The sequence below is a fragment of the Zalophus californianus genome, chromosome 7, assembly GCF_009762305.2.
Source record: "Zalophus californianus isolate mZalCal1 chromosome 7, mZalCal1.pri.v2, whole genome shotgun sequence".
In the NCBI taxonomy this organism is placed as follows: Eukaryota; Metazoa; Chordata; class Mammalia; order Carnivora; family Otariidae; genus Zalophus; species Zalophus californianus.
Genome location: NC_045601.1, coordinates 7,720,659 through 7,741,338, shown reverse-complemented (window position 1 = coordinate 7,741,338; position 20,680 = coordinate 7,720,659). Strand labels below are relative to the sequence as shown.

Genomic DNA, 20,680 nt, shown 5'->3' with positions numbered 1-20,680 from the left:
CTGGCATATCGCAAGAAATAGTTTTGAGTTTGAAATTATTTCCTAATTATTTCAGGAGCATGCATAAAAGACCAGATTGTGTAAAATGTGGCTACATTCTGAAATACTATATATTTCTTAGATCAGAGAAGTCGTTATCATTGAAAAGTCATGGTTAAAAAGCAAAAGCAAATTATTTTCTCTCTCTCTCTCTCTCTCTCTCTCTCTCTCTCTCTCTCTGTGGATGGTTAAAGCAGGAGCTTAAAAAGCCAAAAAGTGCTTTGCTTTCCAAACTGTCTTTGGTGGTTTTGCAAAGGCACGCACAGCACCTTTCAGTGCACAGGCACTGGGGCAGGAAGGAAGAGAATGAGGCAGGTGAACCGTGCCCTCCAGGTCAGTCAGCTTCGGTGTCCGTGGTGTTCCTTTGGGCCATCTGAAGTGGAGGGCAAGTAAGTTACGCCTCAGAGCTGCAAGTACTTAGGATTCAGTCTTGGTTTTGCTACGAGTGATCCATGTGGGACAAGATCTCCCTTAGTTTCATCTCTATAATTTCACAGACGAAGAGCTAGAAATTACCAGTGATTTTAAAATTGTGCCTCAAAGTATGCCTGATGGCTAATGGCAGAGGCATGTTTTGAAAACTGGGGGAACCCAAACAAAATCGGTGTTGTTGTTAGGAAGGAGGGAGAGATTGGCCTTTGAATGGTCAGTCACATTATGTGTACCACAACACCCTTCTCAGGAACCTCACCAAAAATCAGCAAAGAGAAGGAAGAGTAAAGAACGGAATTCCATGTTCAGTAAAGGAGGAAATTGACTACACTGCTCTCTTCTCCTTGCTTCCACAAAACTGTTACAATCACTTACCTTGAAATTTTGGCTAAAATGAGGGTGGGCACAAGCTCTAAATATCTCCTCCCCAGCCAGTGATTCATTAGAGCTGTGATATCTGGGGTGTGAACGGTCAGGAGAGAAGCAGGAGGAGTCCCTGTAGAGGACTTGTGAGCAGCAGATCTGCAAGACAGGGGAGCAGAAGTGGAGACAGCTCTGCTGTCTGAGCGTGTCCTGCGGCTGAGGAGGGCCGCCGAATGCGAGCTTCACGGGGTGAGGGGAAGCCATGGTCAGCAGGTCCTGATGCAGAATCTCTGTGACTTGGGGGCTTTACTCTGTGTTACATCATCATCCTGACTCGGAAAACCTAAGCACGTACGTGTGCAGGTGCAGGGACGTGACTTGGTGAGCGTTTGCTTGGGGCAACAAATCACTTTGAAGCTATCAGCTGTCTTAGCTCATTTCTCTGGCCCTGGCCTTAGAAATAACCAAAACAGTAAACTAGATAGAGATGTGGGAACATGGGATCGATTTAAGGAAACCACATAAAAAGAATTTAAGAGGAAGGAAAATGTGAAACTGATGAACGAGATGTGGCAGTTGTGGAAGAGGGAGGGGCCGAGCTGCAGGAGGGAGGGCGGAGACACACCCAGCTGGGATTCCCGCTGAGGCCTGGTTCTTGCAGTGGGGTTCATGGTGAAGGCTGTGGGTCCAGGGAGAGTTTTTAAATTGAAGTTACTAGAGACCATTTGAAAGCCTTAGGGACTGATTTTGTTAAGGGAAAGAGATGAACAGAATTATATGCATATCAGAGAAGAGGGAAATCGATAGTGCGAGGTTCCTCAGATGCCATGAGGAGGTGGGTCTCCAAATACAAGTGTAAGCTTCGCTTGGCCACCGCTAGGAAGGGGAGGAGGGCATGTCACATGTGGGTGTGCATTTTTGGTATTGAGAAGATGAGGGGTTTTATATCTAATGCCCTTTTGTCTTCACTAGGAGGGGTGAGATGTGTGAGGGTGGGCATTGGCCGTTTGGCAAAAATGGCAGAGTTTCAGACTGTGCTTGTAGGGAGAAGGAGAATGGGTTGGGTGGAGATATGAATATTTCCAGGCCGTACACCATGTGGTTGAGACGACGTACAGAGCCGTGGCTCCTCCCGGTCCCGTGACACTCGTGGCCCTCAGCTTCCTGAGTGTGGGCATGGGGCACGGGCTTGTCGGGCTCATTGTGCTTTGGGGTTTCGCAGGCAGGTGAGCTGAAAAGGAAGGGAGAGGTGGCAGGGTGTGGGGTGGTGGCCACAGTGGCGTGGGGAGCGTGACCGCATTGGCTCTTAAGCTGAATGAGGAGGAAAGGGGGTGGAGCAAGGGGTAGTGAGCTGGAGAGAGAAGAGAAAACCGTGCACTGGAGTTCAGGTAAGGATTAAATAAGAGAACAGTCACAGGGGTGGTAGTTGAACAGAAAGCTGGATGGAGGAGAGGAGGTTTTAGAATCAGGCTCTTTGGATTGATGAGCCCTAGAGATGATTCTGTAATGATAAGATCTGGGGTGAAGCACAGTGTGGTGGCTGAGCCTGGGGCGGAAGGAAGATGATGTCAGCTGTTGGAGTGTGTGATGAAGGATGACGGGCAGTTGGAAATCAGTAGGTGACAGCATGAAGAAAGGGTTCGATGGTGTATCTGATGACGCAGATCTTAAAGGGGCAGGTGTTTCTTTTTTGTTTTGGTTTTAAATAAGACCATAAGAGCAGTGGTTTGAAAGTCTCAGTGATGCACACGAGGATGCAGACTGCTTGCAGCCCGTGAAGTCCGTCGTCATACAGGCACCCCATGGCAGGGCTGTACGAGAGAAGGCCACCCTCAGGAGACAGCCAGATTTAAGGGAGAGGAAGCAGCACTCTGAGAAGCCAGAGGAGGGTCCTGGTCTCATATTTAAGAGATTTATTTCATTTGGTGAAGATGGCGGTAGACTCATAAACTGTAGGTTCCACATACTCAGACACCGGTGTTCATAAGGTACCCGGATTGCAGATTCCCACCACACAGCCTGGCTGCTGGAGGCCCAGAAGCATCCAAAGACACAACAGAAGACAGTTTTCTTGAAATACCTGCAGTTTGCCTCCTGAAAATTAGTACTGGATTTCAGAAAGTGTTCATTCCAGCAAACTCTGAGACGTAGCCTGGGGAGGTAACTGAGATCTGAGACTAAATACAGAATCCTGTGAACCTCCGAGCAGAGAAAAAGCAAGGCAGCTCCGGGTGTGAGGGGAGTGGGGACAGCGGGAGATGGGGCCGGCATCAGGGCTCTTAGTTCGAATAACACGCAGCGTTAGTAAGTGGTGGAGGAGTAATGCCTTCAGCGTCCTGGGGCAGAGAATGTGTAACTCAGGTACTTCATACTCAATTCGAGTTGTCCTTTCGGTAAAAGAAACCCGTAGGCGGTGAGGGTTTGTAATCTAGCAGTTGTGACCCTGTCTTGAGAAAAGCTGATGGATAGTGAAACCCTCTAGTAAACAGCAGATACATCAAAATAAGGAGTTAGGAATGGGAAGGCTGTTGTTGTAGGACTTGTGGTGGACATAAACCCCATTTCAGAAAAACTGGGTATTTTGATTAGAAATCATAATTTATATGTCATAAGTCTTGAAAAAAGCTGTGTCATAGAAATCTGGGTGTCAGGAAGGGATGGCGGGGAAAAGTGTGTTCATTCCCACTCAACACGGAAGATAATTGTCTGAAGTTAAAATAAGCGGTTAGACAAGTAAGGATCCCAACTTCTTAAAGGAATAATGTTCACAATATATTAATAATGAACATTTCTGGGTGCTGTTATTTTGATTCTTTTTTTACTTCTGTGTAACATGGTGAACATTTTATTTTGTTGGTAATTTAAAGAGACTGTAAATAATGTGTTAAGTTGCTGGGGGGTTGAGTTGTGCAGTTTAAGAGACATCCCCATTTAGACAGCAGTCCTGTGATGAAGATTTTGCTTCTCTCTGTGCTGCGTACTCAGGGCCCCCCTCCACCTGGCCCTTCTGATTTGTAGCTTTCCGGTTAACAGAGGCGAAAGCTGAGAGCTGCTGAGTTCCATTCTCAAATATCTCCCTTTATGTTTTTGTATTTTAAGGTGTATTTTGATTACATGAGAAGCTGGATCCAGATGCTGCAGCAGTTACCTCAAGCATCCCATAGTCTAAAAAACCTGTTAGAAGAAGAATGGAATTTCACCAAAGAAATAACCCATTACATCCGGGGCGGAGAAGCACAGGCTGGGAAACTTTTCTGGTAGGAACCCTTGTGCTCCTGAGTGCGCCTGCCGGCCCGTTTGCCTCTTCAGTTATGTGCACATGACAACCAGTCCTGTGTGTGTGTGGGCGCCTTCCCCCCAGGTTTTGGGGTCCTTCGAGCGAGGGGTGCCCAGTAGGGGGTGGGTTGCCCCGTGGGGACATTTGGCAACGTCTGGGAACAGTTTGGATCATGATGACTGCGACGTCTGACTGATTAGAGGACAGGGACACAGCTAAACACCATGCAATGCACAGGGTAGCGCCCCAAACCAAACATTATCCACCCAAAATGTCAGTTGTGAAGTTGAGAAACCCTGCCTTAGCATGAACCCTCTTAGGCCTCCAAAGAGTAGAACAGGCCTGTAGTCTCGGTGGGGACATGGGGAACCCCAGGTGTGCCTTTCCCGGGACTGTTCTAGGGTGTTCTACTAACCACGGAATCTCCTTATGAGGCACAGGTTAGCAGTGTAAACAGAGGAAAACCCTGAGGGAGGGGAGTGTGGTCACTGGTGTGTGTTTGAAAATGGCCGTCTCTTACCCAGGAGCTGAACGCTGATGGTGGGGTGCCCCTCCCCGCCACCTGACCCCTCGGCTCTGGACTCGGCTGTTGTAGGTGGTTGCTGCCTCATCCGCCAGTGTAGTTCTGTCTCCTTTCTGTGCGTCCCTCGCACCCAGCCTGGAGCAGCTTTCCCTCCCTCGTGTGTATTCTCCAGGGCCTCTGCTCGCCGGGCTCTCTTCCAGCTGCAGAGGCGCATCGTCGTCGACTCCGCCATCTCTGTCCCCTGCTCAGGACCGAGGCTCCCCGTTCTGCCCTCACCACCCGCCTTTTTCACATCCTCGTGGCGTCCTCTCCGCCTCTATTTCCAGTGAGCTGTGAGCTTGCTCTTTCCCAGACCTCTCCAGCCCTTTAGGTCCCGACTCCCCATGCATCTGCCTTTCCTGTTCGGCTCACTTCCCAGAGTCAGCCTTCTGAGGAAGGCCTTCCCTGCCCATTTCAGCATCTCACCTCCTCTCAGTCTCCTGTCGTTCGGCTCGGCCTGCCGTTCATTCTGTTAGCACTCTCTGTCTCCAGGCTGGCCCTCCTGCGGAAGAGATTGTTTTAAAGATCACTGTTCATTTGCACTACAAATTCAGGTGATGGGATTTCACCACATCCCCTTTTCCTCCTGTCAGTCTCCTTGTTTCTGTCTGTTGCTCGTCCTTCAGGTCGAGCGGTGGGGGCTCTGGCCTTGGCCTGCACCAGGCTTGCTCTGAGCAGCTCCTGAGTTCTCCAGGCCCCGCTGAGGGACTGGCCCCTGGTGCGGCTCTCGCTCGGCCTAGCCGAGCACAGCACCCGTCTCCTTCAGGTGCTGTTCCACCCAGGCTCCATCAGTCTCCCAGTGATCCCTAGTTGCTTTCTTTGTCTCACACGCTACCTCTGATCCTTTGGGAAAGATCCAGAATCTCACCCCTGTGCACCACTTCCCGTTGCCGCTCTTCCCAGGCTGTTTGTTACTTCTCACATGACTGCAGGCGCTCTCCAGGAATCTCTGCTCAGCTCTTTGTCCCTTTGGTCTGTTCTCAGCACCACAGCCAGTGATCTCGTTCAGATGCACCTCAGACCATTTTCTCCTCTGTTCCAAATACTCCACGGCTTCCCTGCTTCCTCAGTGAAAGCCAGAGCTCCTGAACATGGCCCCTCAGGCCAGGTACAGTCTGACTTGTCACTAAACCTCTGTGCTCTTCCCCTGCCTGGCTCTCCTGGGCTTGCTGCACAGCCGCGGTGGCTTCTTGATCGTGTTCCCAGGCGGGGCACGCTCCTGCCTCGGGTCCTTTGCACTTGGTGGTCCCTCTGTTGGACTGCTCTTCCCCGATTACTTTCATGACCCATTTTGCACTCCCTTTAGGTCTTTGTCTTAATGTCATCTTCCCCATATTTAACATAGAAATTCCTACTCATGAGCACTTCTGAGTTCCCTTTCCTGTTTTGTTTCTCTCCATAGTACTTAACAATATCTGAACTATATCTTCTCTTTTTTTATTTCTTGTTTTTTCCTCTATTCACTGGAGGGATTTTTGTCTGTTCTGCTCCCTGCTGCTTAGTACATAACCGATACTCAGTATTTGTGGAGTAAACCCTTCATGGATCTCCTTGTACGCTATTGTTCTTGAAAATGGGTTTGTAATCAGGTCACTTTCCCACTCAGTTACTTTTTAAAGCCCGGCCTCTTTGCCCACCACCAGGCGGAGGTCAGGCAGTTAGCATGACATGCAAGGCCTTCCACCGCGTGGCCCCAGCATACTTTCTCGGTCTAATCCACCACCTCTCTGCTCCTTCCACATTGTGCAATTTCTTTTCACAACCAGGCCTCTTGCTTAACACATCTTCATGCCTTTTGATCACATTCATTGTTCTTCCTGGACTTTCCTTCCCCTCCTCCCTTCCCTTCCTGCCAGAGCCCCTCTTCCCATTGCTGCTCTCCGGTTCCGGGTCCATTCTGCATTGCCTGCAGGCGCAGTGCAGCCAGGCCTTTGGCTGGGTTTGGTCTCTCTCCTCTGATGAGTCCTCCGACACCGTTTGTGTGCTTACCTGCTCTCTTTGACCAGCTAGAAGCCCCTTTCCTTCAGTGAAGAGGTCAGTAAGCTGCTGCTGAATCTTTACTACACTCATTTAGATTTGTTTTGTACACTCGGGTTTACATTTTAACGCTAGCATTTAGATTGTGTACTCAACAAGAAGTATCGGCCGTAGGGAACGTTTCATGTGGATGGATGATGGAAAGCTAATTGTGAGGGAAATTTGTAAAAACAGTTGCATTTAAGAAATTCACTTTGTTTTCTTCTTCTATCATTTAGTTCATTAAGCTTTTAAAAAACAGCTTGTCTTAGATATATATTTGGGGCCATTTTATACCATTTTGGACATTTAAGATGAAAATTACACTTGTATGGTAATTACATAGCTGCTCTGAATATAATTTAAGGTTTTAAAGTTTACGATAAAACCATGGAAATAGAGTAAAGATAGATACTTGCCCATATATGGGAGAGTTCCTCTTTTTCACATTCATCATGACTTTATAGTAAAGAAAAGTTCTCACTATTGTTGATTTTCAAACTATTAAAACAGTAGATGACCCTTTCAGTGTCTTATTCAAGAATTAGAATGAGTGAGGACAGTTTTTCTGCCCTGGTTTACTTTGGTGTTCTTGTTCCCTAGTGACATTGCGGGGATGCTACTGAAGTCGACTGGAAGTTTTTTAGAGTTTGGCTTGCAGGAGAGCTGTGCAGAGTTCTGGACCAGCGCTGATGACAGCAACGCCTCAGATGAAATCAGGTACGGCCCCGCTCCTGTCCTTCCCATTCCTTACTTCACAGAGTTCTGCTTGTGGCGAGGAGTCTAGAATGGGCCCTGTTCAAACCCAACCACGTTGGCCCTTAGGCATTTCCATAGTAGACCTAAAGACTTCTATTTATTACTGTCTTATCTTTTCATGTGCTTGCTTAGGATTTTCTGTGAAATTTTCTTGGAAGGTGAACTTAGAATTTAGTTGGCCTAATGAAAATTGTGTCTTTAGAGAAAGGGAGAGAGAGTGTAAGTTGACTAAAAATGAGTAGAGAGAATTCATCCCTGTGTCCTAGAATGTGTCTAATTAAATAATTATGTTTCTGTCTCCCCCTACCTCCGTAGCAGTCCATGAATACATTTAATTGACACTTGGCACATTGTTACTGTTTTTATGCATGGCTTATTCCTTCTGTTGAACTTTAAGCTTGAGTACATGAAACCATGGCTTACGCATCTGTTACATTTCCTCTACTTCCGTGAGATAGTATTCAGGTTGGACCAGGTTAAATTGCTGTTTTTGTGGCAATATCAGCCATACAGCTATTTTGTGGCCAATTACTAGCAATATCATATGATTCAACCTTAGGAAATGCTCAGGGGGAGCTGACTTCTCTAGAGCTGAAATGTTTTCTCTCACCATCCAAAATTTGATGAGAAACACATTTTGAGTTTCAGAACACCTGAGCTATCATCATGCCAGGGTTAAAGCAAGACGTGTCCACACAGATTCTTACCTGGGACAGCGCTGAATAGCCGAGAGTCAGAATGAGTCAGTTTGTAGAAGGTCCTGCAGTTTGGAGAGCCAACGCGGCGAATTCTGGATAAGCAGGGAGAATTGGAGATCTAAGATGGGGAACTGGAGAGTGGCCCTGATGATGCTCTGGTTGTTTGCTAGCGGTGGGTCTAAGCGGTGGGCTCGTGGGCAGGGTGATGGGGCTGGCTCCTCCTGGCCCCAGTGAGCCCAGGGGCGACCACACACATCTCTTCTCTAGTCACCGCTCAGTGCTGTCACACTGGGGGCCTGCAGGCAGCGATGATGCGAGTATTCACACCACAGAAATCTCCAAACACCACATAAGGCAGTTCTTGGAGGGGAGCCAGTTGGTAAACGGTCAGCAGCCCTCCACTGCACGGATATATTCCTTTTCAGTAAGATCCTGAGCTGGGAGGCAATGTAAGAACTTTATCTCAAACTCCAAGAAGTTATTATGGGGAAATCTTTAGAAAATTAAGCTTACTGTTATTTGAAGGTTATTGTATGTGCCTTATTTATTTGAAGAATACAAGCACTTTCTAGAAAACCACAAGAGAGCAAGCTTCTGAGTATTTCAAGTACATTCTCAATAATTGCTTCCCCCCATTTATCCAAATTTTCAGTCTTTATTAATGTCATTTGGAATTTGCTTCATCCTTATTGCTTTCTATTTCTCGACATACTCTAATGTACTCTAACTGGATTTCAATCAACTTGGCAGGAGATCTGTTATAGAGATTAGTCGAGCACTGAAGGAGCTCTTTCACGAAGCTAGAGAAAGAGCCTCCAAGGCACTTGGATTTGCGAAAATGTTGAGAAAGGTGAGTTAACAATCCCAATTGATTTTTAAAAATTTTTATTTTCCCTTATTTTTTTTAAAAGCTAACCCTAAAGAAGTCTCTTTGTAACTGTGATCCTAGGACCTGGAAATAGCAGCAGAGTTCATACTTTCAGCCCCAGTTAGAGACCTTCTGGATGTTCTGAAATCAAAACAGTATGTTAAGGTAAATATTAAAGATGGTGTAATTGGAATATTTTGCCTTTCCTGTTTTTCCCTTCTCTTCATGGTCCAGATAGTAAATATTTTGGGCTTTGCTGGCTATATATTGATCGCAGTAATAAGACTTTCTCATAATTTCTCAATGAAATAATCAGAAAAACAAAGTTTTTCATACTAACTTGCTTTTAGAATGCAGATAAAATAACCAAATATTCATACTATTTATTAAAATGAGTTACACATGTATTTAAAATAATGTATCTAAAATAGTAATGTAAAATAATAAAATAATAATTGATTTTTTTAAAGATTTTATTCATTTGAGAGAGAGGGAGGGTGTGCACATGTGCATGTGTGCACCTGGGGGAGGGGGAGGGGCGGAGAGCGAAGGAGAAGCAGGGAGCCCGAAGCGGGGCTCCGTCCCAGGAGCCCGGGATCATGACCTGAGCTGAAGGCAGACGCTTAACCAGCTGAGCCCTCCAGGCGCCCCTAATGATTGATTTGTAAGTCGTCGTTTTGTTTTTACCCTCACATTTTCTGAAATAGTTCAGATTTTTTACAGGAGCTTTGGCCATCAGCACCCGACTCATCCCTGGAGCCCCTTTTGGAGTCCTCGTCTTTACTACCATTTAAGTTGTTTGAGACTTAGTATTTATAGATTCTGTGTATAATATTGTTACTGGAAATTTTATCGCAGGCCCACAGTTTTATCCCACCTGCAGTTGTTTGTGATTTGCACAATAGTATCACATATGTGTTCCTTATTAAAATGACCTTTAAAAGGCTTCTTATGATGCCCCCACCAAGAATGATTAGTGAATCTGTATTAACATTTTTGCCTTTTTACCGAGTCAGGTGACATTCCGTAGGCATCACGAAGTAGCATCGATTGAGGTTGTTTCAGGCTGGCTTTCCTCCCCTAAAGGGTATTTTCTTGCTTCTTGAAAATAGGGCAGCTGGAGGAGGCCCAGTGAGTGGAGAAGCCTTCCCAGGCCTCCAGCACAGCGCTCCCGTGTCACTACCCCCTCCGCAGCCTCCCCCATTCACATGGGACTGGGCCCCTTGCGTTGCCCTCAGTGCTGGCCTTCCCCACACCTGCTTGTCTTTTTCTAGTTTTATGTATTTTAAATAAATTTTTGTAACATGTGACATTCCCTAATCTAAGAGTTTGGATCATTTCCTCTGCAGGTACAGATTCCGGGCTTAGAAAACTTGCAGGTGTTTGTTCCAGACACTCTTGCTGCGGAGAAGAGCATTATTTTGCAGTTACTCAATGCAGCTGCGGGAAAGGATTGCTCCAAAGAGTCGGATGATGTACTGATTGATGCCTATCTCCTGCTAACCAAGCATAGTGATCGCGCTCGGGATTCGGAAGAGAGCTGGGCCACGTGGGAAGCACAGCCTGTCAAAATTGTGCCTCAGGTTGAGACTGTTGATACCCTGAGAAGCATGCAGGTGTGTGTCACTCCCAGGTCCCATGCCCACTACTCCCACCCCAATCTTGAAGCAGTATTATTTACTTAAAATATTTTTAGGAAAAATAAATTATTAGCAGCTTCTGAGTGATTGCTTTAACTGCCATAGTCGTCTCAAGTGTAGACTTCCCCAAAATATGCCTCGATGTTTTAAAAATTTTGTATCACAAGTTGTACTAAAATATTCCTTCAAATTCTGTAAGTATGTTAAATTATCCTGGAATATTTGAAATAGTTATATCTTTACTTAGTCATGATCTGTATGCTCATGGTCTAAAAGGAATTATCTCCCTCATTTAATTTGTAATTCAGAAATTCTCCTTCTTCAGGTACTCTGGTTTACTTGCTGTTAGTTAACATTTTTGTAGTAGAGGCTATTACCTACTCACCCAGCAGGGATCCCGTGATGATTTGTATAACTCATTAATTAAAACCCGTAAGAAGCCTCTTCACGTTCTCTTTGTTGACCTCGGGACAGTGGTGGTGAATGTCCGCACGCACCTCAGACTCAGCCTGGCCAGCACTGAACACGCTGGCTTACTGTGCTCTTGAGTGCACACGATCTCCTCTTCCGCTCGCGTTCCCTGTCTCAGCGAGTGGTGCTCTGGCCACTCAGTTGTTGAAACCAGAATGTGACAGTTAATATAAACTCATCCTTTTACCCTTCCAGTTCGTCCCCAGCCCTGACACACCCGGAGCATTTCTGGTCAATGACACTTTGTCTGCAGCCCAGAGCCCCTGCCATGGTCAGACTTCATCATCTGGGTCCTGGCCTAGTGCATTGTCTCACTTTTAGTTTCCCTTAGTTTCCCTGCTTCCAGCCTCACCTTCCCTCCTCCAGGTGTGTGTGTGTGTGTGTGTGTGTGTGTGTGTGTGTGTGTGTATTTGGGTACTTTGAGAATGATCATTCTAATATGTAACTCTGGTCATATCACACACACTTCTATGCAAAATACTGCAGTGACTCTGTCACTTAAAAAGATACTAAATTCTCGGTTTTGTTTCATGGAAGGCCACTCATCTCACCTTGTCTTATTTCTGCATTTTCCAGCTTCACAGACTGCTCACACACACACACACGCATATACACGCACACACTCACACACACACTGCTGTAGGAGTCTGAGTTACTTGCAGTTCTAGGATGTTTCAGAGACCCCATGCCTGCATAGTTCCATGGGATTCTTCAGCGCTGTGGGGCAGACCTCAGACAGTAGCGCCCACTGTGGTGCGTGGCTCCCACAGCAGGGCGTAGCTCTGCTTGAAAACTGCTTTCTGATCTGGGGGTCACTGGCCTGGTGGCCCTGATGAGTTTGGCATTGTTTTCGGACTAGGGGTTGACCTAGAATGGGAAACAGTGAGTGGGTCTGTTTTTAAGCCCTGTGCTTGATTCTCCTCCCAGGTGGATAATCTTTTACTAGTGGTCATGCAGTCTGCCCATCTCACCAGCCAGAGAAAAGCTTTCCAGCAGTCCATTGAGGGACTCATGACTCTCCGCCAGGAGCAGACCTCCAGTCAGCCGGTCATCGCCAGAGCTTTGCAGCAGCTAAAGGTACGTCACCGCCACGCCTCTGCCTGAGCTCCTTGATTGGTGTGTGGCGGTGACGCTGTGGAGGCATCCGCGTGTGACAGTGTCATCCCACCCGAGGGACCTAAAGTCTTACGTGGTCTTTACCGTTCTCCCTCTTCCCGGTTCCCATTGTCCCATGTCTTCACTAAAACCTCCCAGATCTTTATTGGAACCATAGAATGTTGGAATTGAAAGGGATAGAAATTTGACCAGTTATGTGACTTCTGCATGGCCACATGGTTGGTTAGTAGCCAAGTTGATGCTGGATTTTAGGTCTCTTCACTCCTAATCCAGGTTTCTTTCTTCTTTAGCAATTACGAGTATTTGCTAGAGGTACTCCAAATCAGTAATGGGTAACCTAAAAGAAGATTTATTTCTTCTTTTATTTAACTGATAGTTCAGTCAAATTACATGCAGTAGAGAAAGCCGGTTGTGGACAGGCACCAGGCCTTCGGAGTTCAGGTCAAGCCAGGGCCTCACCTTCTTTTCCCATGATTTCCTGTTTTCCCCACCTCTGCCTTGACTTCCGTTCATTGGTCCTGGTCTGATGCATGCTTTTCCACGGGCCATCAGTTATGCCTTCTTTGTCACATGAAGGCTTGACTTCTTGAGGAAGAAGCACTTCTTGAAGCTCTAAGTAGTCTGATAGGCATTTGTTTCTTCTGTTCGTCTGACTTGCCTCACTCGCCCAGAAGCACGCTCTCTCACCGATTTGCCGTCCCACTCGCACGCCGGAGCAGGGCGCTTTGGTCTTGTCTTTCAGTTTGAGTCCGTGAACTCTAGAGAGTGCAAAGTTACACAAGATACTGATTATTCTTGAGTGTAAGGAATTCCTAAGTGTCTCTCCCCGAGCGGGGGGACATTGGATCCTCCTGGTCGCCTCTGGAGTTGCCACAATGGAGGCATTTCAGCTTGGAGGACTTCAGAAGATACAAACTGGGAAGGAACATTCGGGCATCGGTGTCCCTGGGCCAGGGTACTAGGAGTGCTCGCGGAATATCAAATAGGCTGATGTGGCTAGATCGCGGTGTGTACAGTGGAAAGTTGTGGGAGATAAGGCTGGTAAAATCAGGTGGGCAAAAGTCAGGCTATTGAGAGGTTTTGGATTTTATTTTTTCTAAGCCTCAGAGAGTAGTAGTTGAATATTTAGGAGGAATATTTTGGAAAAGTCTGTAGGGGGATAGCCCAGTGGAGACCATATGTACGTACGTGTGTGTTTAAGGGTGAGAGGAAGGGGTCCAATTTGGAGTGATTGTAGTCCTGCTTAGGGAAACAACAGAGCATGAACTAGGACAAGCTTTTCCAACCTCTGCAATTTTGACATGTTGGGTCAATAATTCTTTGTTTTGGGGGAGTTGTCCTATTTTGTAGGATGTTTAGCAGCCTCTCTGATCTCTACACACTAGATGCCATTAGATTTCACACCCCATCTCCACAAGTTTTGACAACCAAAAGAGGCATTGCCCTTGGGTAATGTCCCCTTGGGTAAAATGTCCCCTTGGGTAGAATCGACCCCGACTGACACCCCAACTGAGAACCCCCTGAACTAGGGAGTGTCAGGGAGATAACGAAGGACGATACAGACTTCCTGTTGGATTGAAATCCTGTTGCATTGAAATCATACTTTAACAACTGCCCAGGGGGAAAATGCAGCTGGTGGTTGATATGCAAAATATTAAAGATGAAAGCAACTTATAGGAATTAGGCATTAACATTTTAAATGGATTTTTTCCCTCTTATATTTCATAAGATGTTAACAAATACCTAATACAAATAAAAACTAACAAACTAAATAAATAATACATTTCCTTTATTTTTGAATGACCAAAATATATTGCAATGATTAATATCTGTGATGATGAAAGAAATCTTCCTCTAAAATACAGTTAAGTATTAGATGATTTGCTTTGTTTGGATTAATTATGGTTTGGGACTCTTTAGAATGATGCACTAGAGCTTTGCAACAGAATAAGTGATGCCATTGACCGAGTGGACCACATGTTCACTTCAGAATTTGATGCTGAAGTTGATGAATCTGAGTCTGTCACGTTGCAGCAGTACTACCGAGAAGCAATGATTCAGGGCTACAACTTTGGGTTCGAGGTAGGTACAAAAGAAGAGGAAAAGCACAGTGTAACTTCGCAGTTGCTCTCTAACTTACCTACCAAAAGTATGAGGAATCTTGTACAGCAAATCAAGAATGTCATCTTACCCACTGCTGAGTATCAGAAATGTTGGTTTCCTTTTAAATTGTCAGATAGTTGTCCAGTTTTTATTTTGTGCTAACAGCTTTCTACTTCCATTTTAAAACCTTCTTTAAGAGATGTTTAATATCATGAGAGTACATTTGTAATTTAAACTTATGAGTAAAACATTGGTGAAACTGCATTTTTAAGACATTATATTATCTTTAACTCTTCATACTCTTTTTTTTTTTTTTTTTATGTTCAATTAGCCAACATAGAGTACATCATTAGTTTTTGTTGTAACGTTCAACGATGAGCACTGGGTGTTATACGCAACTAATGAACCGTTTAACTCTTCAGACTCTTGAAAATATGTCAGTTTTAACTGGACTTTGCTTTTTGTTTATAGAAAAATGGTATTTTATGAAACAGATGTGGCATTGTAATGGTTAGATATTGGTATAATCATTACTTTCTTCTTAATTTTGATATACACAAAATCTTCTTACAGTATCATAAAGAAGTTGTTCGTTTGATGTCTGGAGAGTTTAGACAGAAGATAGGAGACAAATATATAAGCTTTGCCCGGAAATGGATGAACTATGTCCTAACTAAATGTGAGAGTGGTCGAGGTACAAGACCCAGGTAATGACCAAGTAGATGTATCCTAGAACTGCAAGTAATTCGGTACTCCTGCTGCAGAGAGAGAGAGAGAGAGAGAGAGAATGTTGGAGCAGCCTGTGAAGCTGGAAAATGCAGGAATAAGAGAGGGACGTGGGAATGGTAGTATTTCATGTGTATATTTTATGTGAGATTGCTGAGCGGATGACACAAAAAGGGGCATTTCGAAGTCTTTGATGATAGAATTTTGCCTTGTTGTGTTTTGAAATGAAACTGTTAACACAGAAAACCCCATAATTTTTGGAAAACTCAAAAAAAAGTTCCATAATGAGTTAACTTTAAGGGAGTTCACATTCTCCCTGGACACGTCTTCCTGATTGCTAATTTTTTTCCCTCCCTCATGCAGTTTAAGCCTTTTATGAATGTAAATGGAAACAGTTTGGTAACCGGTTCCTTTATTAAGAAGCTGTTTGTCCTTTTTTCTCAAAACATGCTATAAATTTACTCAACCCCAGGCATTTACATAAAGACAAAAATTGTGTTTTTTTCTTAGATGATAATTTTCCAGTCAGATTACTTTTCAGTACTGTATAGACTAAAACTGCTACAGCGTTTTCTTGATTTTGTGATTATTGAACTTCCTCATGTAACAGGTGGGCAACCCAAGGTTTTGACTTTCTGCAAGCCATTGAACCTGCCTTCATTTCAGCTTTGCCAGAAGATGACTTCTTGGTATGGAATATTCTAGAGTTTTGTTTTGTTTTGTTTTTTAATTAAAGAAATAAGTTGATCACTGTTCCTGATTGTGTATTTTTTTATAGTTGTTCTTAAATATTTTTTTCATAATTGTAATGATAACGCTGAAAGTTAAAGCACTCATAACAACATAGTAAGATATTCTGTGTTCTTTTCTTTTTATAACAATACTGTTCAACCGACTAAGTCTGGATATCTATAAAGCCCGGCACTTCTAAAATATTTGTCAGTTTCAAATTTTATAAAGTGCTGACTTAATAGTTGCTGCTTTTTAGCAGTTTAATGAAGAACAAGGATTAGCTGTTTCACTTCACATGCGTCATTTGAGAGCATGCCAAATGTTAAATATTACCACTGTTATTCCAGTACATTCCATCAGCTCAAAAAAATGATGTTCAACATGTGAATTCAATCATGTTAGCCTCTGAATAGTAGAGATGATTATAGGAGAAGTTCCTTGCTTGTGCACGTCATTGCCTTATGGGGAGTTGAATGCTAATTTGCTTTTATTTATAAAAATTGAATGGCATATATTCTTATTATTTTAAATTATGTGCAGTTTGTGTTTAATATGTTTATATCTATTGTCTTTTAAATGAACTTTGAAAATATTTACTAAGGAAAGCATAGCATATTTCTTTTAAATACACTGAAAGCTTAATTTGTGCTACTTATATCATTGAGAGAATGTACGTTCTTTCCTTGTCCTTTCCCATTTTCCTAGAGTCTTCAAGCCTTGATGAATGAGTGCATTGGCCATGTGATAGGAAAGCCACACAGTCCTGTTACAGGTTTGTACCTTGGTAAGACGGCAGTTAGAACATTTCCCGTAGCACCTTCCTGGTTTGGGCAAGTGCGTCATCTTACGGTTGCAGCCCTTCATGCTGGGTTGAGAAGTTCCTTAACAATACTGAAGAAGACAGCAGTGACAGGAATGAGGTGTGTATATGGGCAACTCCACAGTCCTAAGTCCAACAGGAAGATTAAAATGCCAGCACAGGATATGCACTGCCTGCCAACAGTGTTAACAACATATTTTAATTAGTTAATTTATATTTTGCATACCAACAATAAATCTGTTCTTCCCTTAAAATCTCTTCTTCTGGAAAGGAAAGACTTGGAGAGAGAGCTGTCTGTTAGGGAGCAAGGGCCTTTCCTGCTAGAGGTGGGTGAGTATAATTGTTCTGCCCCCTTCCTCGCCTTTCCAAGGAGAATGAGTCTGTTTTCTTCTCCACAGCTAAGAATCTCCCCACTAACAGAGTAAATTCTTAATCGATTTTACTTAAAAAAACAAACAAACAAAAAAACCAAAAAACACAAGTTATGCTATGATATACTTTCATTATAGTTTTCAATGACAGTTTAAACTTGAAACTTTAAAAACAAAATATATCAGAAAAAGACTGCCTTTCCCCCCATTCTTGAGATAGTAAGTAAAAGCAAAACTGTATTTACATTTAATAAACATCCAAAAATGAAAACTTAGAAATTTTGAAGCAGTTTAAATTACACAAAATAAAATAATTCATAAATGGTAAACTTATTTAGCAGGAACTGTATCTTAAAGGGTGCTTGTTAGCCACAGAAAATTTAGTAGACCAGGTTTTAATGCTTGGTTTCTCTATCTTTAAAATTCACTCAATTACTCATTTTATACCTTTTTTTCTCCCAAGGCTGTTATGAAATGAAAGTTATCATTTGCAAAACTCTTTGAACATTGTATATAATGTTATAATTTTATAGCATTCTATATTCTTATGGAACTTTTGATTAATCATATTATCCTAAAAACTTGGATTTTCTGATCTCCTAAAATATTTCACTAAGAATACATGACCAATAATTCAGTAAAAATCACTTCTTTAAAATACTTAACTACATACGGAATCATTTGCATGGTAGCAAAATTATAACATAGAGTATGTAGAGAAATGTAGAAAATATACATGTTGAAGAAATGTCAAGGTAGAAAAATACTACAGAGGAGAGAAAAGAAACAGTCGTACTCCCACGGTTGACAGGTAATCACCGCTGACATGGGATCCCTGATTATTCATGTGCCTCTCCCCCAGCTGCTGGTGGGATGGTTGGGTAACAGTGCTGTCTGTAGGCTGGGGGTGCTCTTTGTCTTCTGGGCCATGTGGCTTGGTGGAAATAGCACTGGCTGGGAGTCAGATTGCCAGACAGCCCGGTGACCCGGGGCTGCCCGTGTAACAGCACTGAGCCTCCTCTGCAAATGCTCAACATTGGATGCTCACGAAGGTTCTGCATTTACATTTTGTAAACTGTAGTGTTCCGTGCATGGCAGCAGTCTGCATCTGGCTTTGTGCTCTTTCCTTACGAGGGCAGTTAGTGAAAGGGAGAGCACACCAGCTGTCGTTCCCTCTGCCTGTCTTCCTCGCCCTCTGCTCCACACTCGGAACCACCGACAGCAGCCTGGTAGATAGCCTTCCCTAGGTTCTGCACGCTCACATAATTGTACAGGTGCATTCTGCCCTGCCTCCTTTATGCTCCTGGCATCACGCAAGCATAGACAGGCTGCTTGTTCTACTGCGTAAAGGTTGGACCACATTGGATATTCATCTCTTGCTTTTCTGACCCGACAACTGTAGAAATTCCTCCCTGTCAACGGGTAGAGATCCAGCTCGTTCTCCTTAGTGGCTGCATTGTGTCCGTTAGTGGGTGTAGTACAGTTCTTTGCACCGTTTCCTTGTGGACATTTGTTTTGTTTTGTTTTTTAATTTTATTTATTTATTTGACAGAGAGATAGAGCCACAAGTAGACAGAGCGGCAGGCAGAGGGAGAGGGAGAAGCAGGCTCTCCACTGAACAGGGAGCACGACGCGGGGCTCGATCCCAGGACCCTGGGATCATGACCTGAGCCAAAGGGAGAGGCTTCACCGACTGAGCCACCCAGGCACCCCATGTTTTGTTAGTTTTTGCCATGAAAAGCATCTCTGTAGTAAATATCACTAGTCAAAGTAGCGCGTCTATTTTATGTTTATTGACCGTTTGGATTTTCTTTTCAATGAAATACCACAGTTTTGCAGCAGTTAGTTATATATACTCTTAAAAGAAATGTTCTTTTTCATATATGAAGAATGTGAAACTCATGTGCGTGTGTTTTAGCAGCATGTCTTTTCATATTTTGAAGAGGAAATTTTGTAGTGATATTTGACTCCACAAAGTTCCCAGTATGTTTGCTGAATTAAAGACATCACCTTCCTTCCCGAAACATTTTTATTGCTTTTTTTTTTCTCTTTTTACATTTGTTACTATTGAAGTTCTTTCATTTACTCTCGTAACTGTTGAGATAATGAGCCAGAGACACAAATTGCCTGAATTTTTTCTTAGTAATTGCTTGATTTTTGCTTTGCAAGTTTTCCCTTCAGATCTCTCCATTTTGGGGACTTTGGTCTTTCTTGTGTAATGTTATTGACAACAGACAAATCAGAACCGTGAAGAAGTATTTCCATTTAGGATAAAGCATATGTAGATGAAATAAAACATATGGCGTGAAATTATTCACATGAAGAGGAAAGACAACATTTAACAAACTAAGGAGGGTTAAAACCAAGTGAAAAGTAAGAGGACACGTGTCAGGGCAAAATAGACAAAATGTAACACATGTGGTACGCCAGTTGTGTCTGGTTCGGGGAAAGGAGAATTATCAGCGTTTCTGTAATCACTAGGCAAGGGCCCTTTAAATTTTTATTTTAAATTTTATCTAGTTTTTACCAGAATATTTAAACAAAGAAGAGAAGAAAACATGTTCTGAAAAAACGAATAACCCACTTAAACTGTGTCTGATCATCCTTGTTTGGTTTAAAGGAATTAAATAAAACTCCGTATACTCAGGAAAATGACAGTGACCATCCCTGACTCAGAACCTGTTGAAGTGTCAGCACGGGCCAGAATCTTTTTAAAATGTAGCCAGCAATCAAGAACTCTTTGTTCTCTCAGGCTCTAGCTGGGTCACATTGTTTGTTTCCCGTCCATTGTGTACTTTCTCTCCAGGGTTTCAGAAATGTTTTTGATGGCTCAAAGTTTGAATGTATAATATACCTTTTATTAATTTTTAAAAAGTGCCGTTTTCTACAATGTTGGTCTATGTGATACAATTTTCTTACTTACATAATGGGTTTGTTTTGGCCACCGGCGAAGTCAAGTCCCATCCCGTTTCTGTGTAGTGACCTGCTTTGGCTTTTCCTGTTGACTCCTTTAACAAGTTGCATTTGTCACCATTGTCACTGGCAGCTATTCATCGGAACAGCCCCCGTCCTGTGAAGGTGCCGCGATGCCACAGTGACCCTCCTAACCCACATCTAATCATCCCGACTCCAGAGGGATTCAGGTATTTGGAGCTTATGTAGCCGTTTGCTGTCTGGGTTCTTCTCTGAGCTTCATGCTTCTGCTCCGACGGCTGCTGGAGCTTGTTCTGATCACTGAGTGTTTTTTCTGTGTTCTCGTGCACACTGTTTTAAAAGCTCTTAGTTGCATTATCTCGAAGATACACCACAGTGTGCCTTAGTTGCAAGAGAAAAAGACGTGCAACTTTAAGACAGACTTGTACCTTTCCAGATAACTTAGTTTCTCAGCTTATTTATAACCTCAAGCTACTAAATGCTTGCTGGCTTTGGAATAATTCTTTCTCTTTCTTTGAAAATGACATTACAAAAACAAATTTGAGTGTGCATAGCATAGTAAACATTTGAAAAACAATCCTAAACGTTAGTGTAGAGATGAAGAAAAATTGGAATGATCTTTTCAGTCTTGACTTTCATGTGTGTCTGTAACCTTGAAGCAACTTAAATACTAGAGTGAGTTCTGAAACTCTAGTACAAAGTATTTCCCTTGAATGTGGTGGCATTTCTGCATCTTGAGGGAGTGAGCATTTT

The 20,680-nt window shown here is 43.5% G+C and overlaps 1 protein-coding gene across 5 annotated transcripts in view; it reads left to right on the top strand.

Moving 5' to 3' along the window:
• MAP3K4 (mitogen-activated protein kinase kinase kinase 4) overlaps positions 1-20,680 on the top strand; it is a 110,939-nt gene that overhangs the window by 72,290 nt on the left and 17,969 nt on the right. For 3 of the 5 annotated variants that reach the window (XM_027601197.2, XM_027601195.2, XM_027601199.2), the window contains 11 exons: positions 3,934-4,091; positions 7,293-7,409; positions 8,897-8,996; positions 9,096-9,179; positions 10,364-10,630; positions 12,053-12,202; positions 14,162-14,323; positions 14,918-15,051; positions 15,681-15,759; positions 16,508-16,586; positions 20,040-20,136. In XM_027601197.2, coding sequence (XP_027456998.1) covers positions 3,934-4,091; positions 7,293-7,409; positions 8,897-8,996; positions 9,096-9,179; positions 10,364-10,630; positions 12,053-12,202; positions 14,162-14,323; positions 14,918-15,051; positions 15,681-15,759; positions 16,508-16,586; positions 20,040-20,136 — 1,427 coding nt within the window. The remainder of the gene's footprint in view (positions 1-3,933; positions 4,092-7,292; positions 7,410-8,896; positions 8,997-9,095; positions 9,180-10,363; positions 10,631-12,052; positions 12,203-14,161; positions 14,324-14,917; positions 15,052-15,680; positions 15,760-16,507; positions 16,587-20,039; positions 20,137-20,680) is intronic. The other 2 variants (XM_027601198.2, XM_027601196.2) reach the window with 1 other exon arrangement.